Raw genomic sequence first — 6,621 nt, forward strand, 5'->3', positions numbered from 1 at the left:
CGCCTCTGCCGGGCTCGGGCCGGCTCCGGGCGCGGCCTGGGTCCCGCGGGGACGGCCGGCTCAGCGCCCGGTGTCGCTCCCAGCGCCCGGGCCCCAGCCCCCGCCATGTCGGACTACGAGAACGAGGACGAGTGCTGGAGCGCCCTGGAGGGCTTCCGCGTGAAGCTCATCGCGGTCATCGACCCCGCGCGCATCACGCCGTACCTGCGGCAGTGCAAGGTGCTGAGCCCCGATGACGAGGAGCAGGTGCTCAGCGACCCCAGCCTGGTCACCCGCAAGCGCAGAGCGGGTCAGTGCCCGCGCCCGCCGCCCGCCGCCCACCGGAGGGCCCCGGGAGGGCGCCGTGGCCACGTGGGCGGGGGAGTCCCGGCCTCCACCCTGTCCCTTTCCCGCGCGTGGCCCCTGTGGGCGGGCAGTGGCGCCGCCAGCCGCTGTGTGGCTGCCGACAGGCGCTCCCTGTGTGGCTGCAGGCGTGCTCCTGGACCTCCTGCAGCGCACCGGCCACAAGGGCTACGTGGCCTTCCTGGAGAGCCTGGAGCTGTACTACCCGCAGCTCTACCGGAAGGTCACGGGCAAGGAGCCGGCCCGCGTCTTCTCCATGATCATCGGTGAGCGCGGGGGCCGGGCGGGGGCCGGGCGGGGGCCGGGCGGGGGGGACAGGCGAGGGGGCCGGGCGGGGGCCGGGCGGGGGCCGGGCGGGGGGGACAGGCGAGGGGGCCGGGCGGGGGCCGGGCGGGGGTCGGGCGGGGGGGACAGGCGCGGGGGCCGGGCGGGGCCGGGCGGGGGGACAGGCGGGGGAGCCGGGCGGTGGGGACAGGCGAGGGGGCCGGGCGGTGGGCCGGGCGGGGAGTCGGGCGGAGGGGGCCGGTCGGGGGCCGGGCGGGGGCCGGGCGGGGGCCGGGCGGGGGGGACAGGCGAGGGGGCCGGGCGGGGGGCCGGGGGGGGGGGCCAGGCGGGGGGGCCAGGCGAGGGGGCCGGGCGGGGGGGACAGGCGCGGGGTCCGGGCGGGGGCCGGGCGGGGGGGACAGGCGAGGGGGCCGGGCGGGGGCCGGGCGGGGGGGACAGGCAAGGGGGCCGGGCGGTGGGCCAGTCGGGGGCCGGGGGGCCGGGGGGGGGGACAGGCGAGGGGGCCGGGCAGGGGGCCGGGCAGGGGCCGGGCAGAGGGGACAGGCGAGGGGGCCTGGCAGGGGGCCGGGCGGGGAGTCGGGCGGAGGGGGCCGGTCGGGGGCCGGGGGGCCGGGGGCGGGGGACAGGCTGCGGCCGGAGCGCTGACCCCCGCCGGCCTGCAGACGCGTCCGGGGAGTCGGGCCTGACGCAGCTGCTGATGAGCGAGGTGACGAAGCTGCAGAAGAAGGTGCAGGACCTGACGGCCCTGCTGAGCTCCAAGGATGACTTCATCAAGGAGCTGCGCATCAAGGACAGCCTGCTGCGCAAGCACCAGGAGCGCGTGCAGCGGCTCAAGGAGGAGTGCGAGGCCTGCGGGCGCGAGCTCAAGCGCTGCAAGGACGAGAACTACGACCTGGCCATGCGGCTGGCGCGCCAGAGCGAGGAGAAGGGCAACGCGCTCATGCGCAGCCGCGACCTGCAGCTGGAGGTGCGCGGCCGGCCGGGCGGGCGGGGCGGGCACGGTGGCGGCCTGTCCAGGGAGGGCGGCGGGCGGGGCGAGCACGGTGGCGGCCTGTCCACGGAGGACGGAGGTGGCGGTGGGGGCAGGGGTGGGGAGAGATAGGGCGGGCACGGTGACGGCCCGTCCAGGGGAGGCGGGGGGCTGACGCTGCGGCCGGGCAGGTGGACCGGCTCAAGCACAGCCTGATGAAGGCGGAGGACGACTGCAAGGTGGAGCGCAAGCACACACTGAAGCTGCGGCACGCCATGGAGCAGCGGCCCAGCCAGGAGCTGCTGTGGGAGCTGCAGCAGGAGAAGGCACTGCTGCAGGCGCGGGTGCAGGAGCTGGAGGCCGGCGCCTGCCCCCGCCCGGCCGCCGCCCTGCCGCCCGGCGCCCTGGGCCGCCCGCAGGAGGGGAGGCCGGACAAGGGCAGCCCCTACATCCAGGTGCTGGAGGAGGACTGGCGGCAGGCGCTGCGGGAGCACCAGGAGCAGGCCAGCGCCCTCTTCGCCCTGCGCAAGGACCTGCGCCAGGCCGAGGCGCTGCGTGCCCGGGTACTCGCGGGGCAGGGCGCGGCCGGGGCCGCCAGGGGGTGGGCGGCAGGTCTGCCCGGGCCCTCCCTCTCAGCCCCACGTCCCGGGCCCCCTCCTGGAGGCACAGGGCCCGCTCCTCACCCCACCACTGGCCCGCTCCCCGGCAGTGCATGGAGGAGAAGGAGGTGTTCGAGCTGCAGTGCCAGGCCCTGCGGAAGGACTCCAAGATGTACAAGGACCGCATCGAGGCCATCCTGCAGCAGCTGGAGGAGGTGGCCATCGAGCGGGACCAGGTAGGGGCCGCGGAGGGCGGGCGCCGAGGGCTGTTCTCCCATCTCAGGGGCTGCTCGAGGGGGTGGGAGGTCGTTATCCGAGTGGTTTTTATTTATTCCTTTTTGCTTTTTTAAAAAAAATATTTTTATTGATTTCAGAGAGGAAGGGAGAGGTAGAGGGAGAGAAAAACATTGATGAGAGACGAGAGAGACACATGGATCAGCTGCCTCCTGCACGCCGCCTCCTGGGCAGCGAGCCCGGAACCCGGGCTTGTGCCCCGACTGGGAATCGAACCTGGGACGATGCTCAACCCACTGAGCCACAGCAGCCAGGCTCCACGTGGCTGCAAAAGGACAGGAGCCATGTGAACGGGCGTGAAGTTAGTACCACCGGCCGCCTCCGCCCGCCGGCTGCAGGAAACCCACCTCCCACCGGCCTTCCCAGGCTTTGTCCACTACATACACTGTATGTCATACAGCTTCGTTTCATTTTGCAAAATCAGAAGCATCTGTCTTGTTCTGCAAATAACTTTTAACCTGGGTTGGCTGCCGCCCTGTGCCGGGGCGGTCCCCCAGACAGCACTGCCCTCGGTGGCTGTGGGCCGTGGGCTGAGCTGGACGTGGTCTGGCTGTGGGCATTTGTCCGCTCGGCTCCGTGGGGGTGGGCGTGGCACCGTGTGACGGGCTCATTTTAAAGAAGGTTCCTCGGCTGTTCACAATCACTGTGGTTAAATAGATTTTATTGGTTTCAGAGAGGGAGGGAGAGAGGGAGAGACAGACAGAAACATCCATGATGAGAGAGAATCATGGATCGGTTGCCTCCTGCACGCCCCGCACAGGGGATCGAGCCCACAACCCAGGCCTGTGCCCTGGCTGGGAATCGAACCCAGGACCCTTCGGCCAACACTCTATCCACTGAGCCACACCGGCTAGGGCTGCACCATGGTGGTTTGATGTGAACCACAGCAGATGCCTGAGCCCATGGGGGGCGGAGTGCTCCTGTCCCAGGGCGCCGGCCGGCGGGCTGGGCGGAGACCTCCCTGTCCTTGCTTCTCGGAACTGCCCTCGCCTCCCGCCAGGAGCCTCCATGGACACGGCGCTCCTGGGCGGGCAGAGGCCGCCGGGCGGGCGGCCGCCCGGTGCCCACCAGGGTCTCCCCGCAGGCCATCGCGTCCCGGGAGCAGCTGCACACGCAGTATGCCCGCAGCCTGCAGGACAAGGACGCGCTGCGCAAGCAGGCCCGGGAGCTGGGCGAGAAGGCGGACGAGCTACAACTGCAGCTGTTCCAGCGCGAGGGCCAGCTGCTGGCGGCCGAGGGCCGGCTCAAGCGGCAGCAGCTGGAGATGCTGGTCCTGGTGCGCCTCCTGGGCATGGGGGCGTGGGGGGCGCTAGGGGAGCCCTGGGGGGGGGGGCCCTGGTGCAGGCATGTCCCCAGGGACCCCAGAGCCCAGAGGGAGCACCGCTGGAGAGCCTCAGTGCTGGTCTGGCCCGGCCACTGCCCGCTGGTGGCCTGGCAGGTCCCGGGCCCTCCTCAACCCCCTGGCCGGTGGCTCTGGGTGCGGGGAGGGCAGAGGGGACTCCCTGGAGAACTGGCCTGGGACCCCTCCCCGCTCCCACCCCCACCCGCCCCCGCCCATCCCCCAGACGGCTCAGCTTCCCCGCGGGCTGCTGACCGCCCCTCCTGTGACCGCAGAGCTCCGACCTGGAGGACAGCTCACCCAGGAACTCTCAGGAGGTGAGTGTGCCCCGGCGGCTCCCGCCTCAGCCCGCACCCGTGTGCGGCCCTGGGCGGTCCCAGGAGCTCGCCGCCTGCCAGCCGCTCCGGGAGCTGGGCCAGCCCCTCTCCCCCGACACGCCGCCGGGCAGAGGACGGGCAGCTGGTGCCCGCGGGGCCGCTGCGTGCTCGGCAGGACGGACCGGGCAGCGCCCCGTGCCCTGGCCGGCTGGGCCGCGGAGCCCCCGGGGGCTTGTGCGGGGGTGGGGGCAGGGAGGGGAGCAGCGGGCGGGGAGGTGGGCCGCGGGGCCCTGTCCTGACCGGCCGCCCGTCTCTCCCCGGAAGCTCTCGATCCCCCGGGACCTGGAGGAGGACGGCCGGCTCTCGGACAGAGGTGAGGAGGGCGAGCTGGTGCCAGCCCTGACCCTCCGCCACGCCCCCCACGTGGCTGGCGCCTGGGGTGCTCTCCCGCCTGTCCTGTGCACTTCACACCTGGGGGCACTGGGAGGGAGAAGTGACCCCTGGAGTCCCCCAGGAGCCAACGAGAGCCCCACTTGAACCCGGGGCCGGCCTGCCGGCTGTGTCCAGCTCCAGTTCCAGCCCCGGACTGAGCGGGGAGCAGCGGGGCAGCAGCCGGCTGGCACCCAGGTGTGCCGCGCTGGAAGCGGGGACAGGGGCTGTGGGGTGGTGGGGAGCTGGGGCTTCGGGTAACGGGCAGGGCTGGCTCTGAAGGTGGGGTCCGGCACTGGGCCAGGGCGGGGGTCGGGGTGTTGGGGCCCCCGCAGAGGCTGGTGTGGGAAGCCAGGCAACACTTCCTCCGCATCAGGCCTGCCCCGCTTCCAGAGGGGCAAAAGCGGAAGAAGGGGCACCGAATAGAGAAGTGGGGGGGCTGGTCTGAGCTGGGGCTCGGAGCCCCACAGGGGGCCCTGGCCCGGGGAGGCGGCTCCTGGGGGGAGGGGGGCTCAGGGTTAGAGGCTCAAGGGGAGGGTCAGCTCCAGGCAGGGACCTGGGCTCGCACTGGTGTCCCTGCCACTCGAACCCAGAGCTCCCCCGCACGGCCAGTTTAGGGGAGCCAGCCCCTCAGGGCACCGAGCCCTGGGCCACCCAGGCCCTGGCCCACGGGGACGGGCCCAGCAGTAGGAACCCTCTGGCCCCGAGGAGGGGTGGCCGTGCTGGCAGGGGGAGCGGAGGTGGAGGTGGGAGCGCCCGGGGCGTCTGTACATTGGGCTCCTTGGGGGGGGTCCGCAGCAGACAGAGCAGGCTGGGCGGGCAGCACCAGGGCGAGGAGGGGTGCCGCCGGCCGGACACGCTGGGTCCTGGCAGGGCGGCACCACAGGCACCGGCTCCTTGCAGGCGGCCAGGCTGACGGCGAGAGCCCGGAGCAGTCCTTGGAGGCTCTGCCGAGGCAGCGGCCCTTGCTGACCCCCAACGTAAGGCTGCCGGGGTGGCCTGGGCTGGGAGGGAGGGGGCACAGGGTCTCTGCCCATGGCTCTTGGGTGCAGCGTTTGGAACCTGAAGCCGAGCCCCTCCTTGCACAAAGCGGTGGGCCCCGGCGGGGGTGGGGGGCTGTCTTCTGTGCGGCCACTCGGCCTTAACGGCCTTAACGGAACCGCTGCCCGGGAGCCCCCGCCCCGCCCGGAGGCATCCGGCCCGGAGCCCCGCCCGCGGGGGCGCCCGGTCTGGCTTGTCCTCCAAGAGGGGCCCCCACCCCGCTCCCCGCCCGGAGCTGGTGCCGCCCCCCGGCCCCCAAGCTCAGCCGAGCCCGTTGCTGCAGGACGCGGGGCTGGGCGGCGGGGAGCCCCCCGAGAAGGAGCGGCGGCGCCTCAAGGAGAGCTTCGAGAACTACCGCCGGTGCGGGCGGGGGCGCGGGGCGCGGGGCGCGGGGCGGGGGCCCGGGCTGGAGGGGGCGGGCGGCGGGCGGGGCGGGGGCCCGGGCTGGAGGGGGCGGGCGGGGGGCGCGGGCCGGGGGCGGGCGGGGCGGGGGCCCGGGGGCGGGCGGGGCGCGGGGCGCGGGGCGCGGGGCGGGGGCCCGGGCTGGAGGGGGCGGGCGGCGGGCGGGGGCGGGGGCCGGGGGGCGGGGCCCGGGCTGGAGGGGGCGGGCGGCGGGCGCGGGCGGCCGGCCTCGGACCCCACACCGGCCTCGCTCCCGCAGGAAGCGCGCGCTCCGCAAGATGCAGCCGGGCCCGCGGCAGGGGGAGGTGGACTGGGAGAACACGACGGGCAGCGACAACACGGACACCGAGGGCTCCTAGCGGCGCCGAGCGGCCGGCGGACCCGGGTCCGGAGCACCGGCCACGTCCCGGGCCGATCCCAGTGCGGGAGGCGCCACCCGGGGCGCTCCCATCCCTGGTGTTTCCGCCTCTCCTCGGCCCTCCTCCGGACATCAATAAAAATGGTTTTTAAAAGAGAAAAGCAGCGCAGCTCCTAAGCCGCCGCCGCCGCAGGGAGCAGAGGGCCCGCCCCGCCCCGCCGGCCGCCAGGGGGCAGCCGCGCCCG

The 6,621-nt window shown here is 74.2% G+C and overlaps 1 protein-coding gene across 2 annotated transcripts; it reads left to right on the forward strand.

The window, feature by feature from the left end:
- On the forward strand, positions 1–6,546 carry CARD9 (caspase recruitment domain family member 9). Of its 2 annotated transcripts, XM_036416892.2 has the most exons (12): positions 1–289; positions 471–608; positions 1,290–1,594; positions 1,789–1,965; positions 2,014–2,160; positions 2,307–2,432; positions 3,575–3,766; positions 4,105–4,146; positions 4,471–4,519; positions 5,479–5,555; positions 5,900–5,976; positions 6,278–6,546. In XM_036416892.2, exons 1-12 carry the CDS (start codon positions 106–108, stop codon positions 6,375–6,377), a joined length of 1,614 nt encoding a protein of 537 aa, XP_036272785.1. In that variant the 5' UTR covers positions 1–105; the 3' UTR covers positions 6,378–6,546. The 2 variants fall into 2 exon arrangements, with proteins under 2 accessions (XP_036272785.1, XP_036272784.1); XM_036416891.2 differs by having other exon boundaries at positions 1,789–2,160.
- Positions 6,547–6,621: the final 75 nt, after the last annotated feature.

The sequence above is a fragment of the Pipistrellus kuhlii genome, unplaced genomic scaffold (assembly GCF_014108245.1).
Source record: "Pipistrellus kuhlii isolate mPipKuh1 unplaced genomic scaffold, mPipKuh1.p scaffold_m20_p_57, whole genome shotgun sequence".
Lineage (NCBI taxonomy): Eukaryota > Metazoa > Chordata > Mammalia > Chiroptera > Vespertilionidae > Pipistrellus > Pipistrellus kuhlii.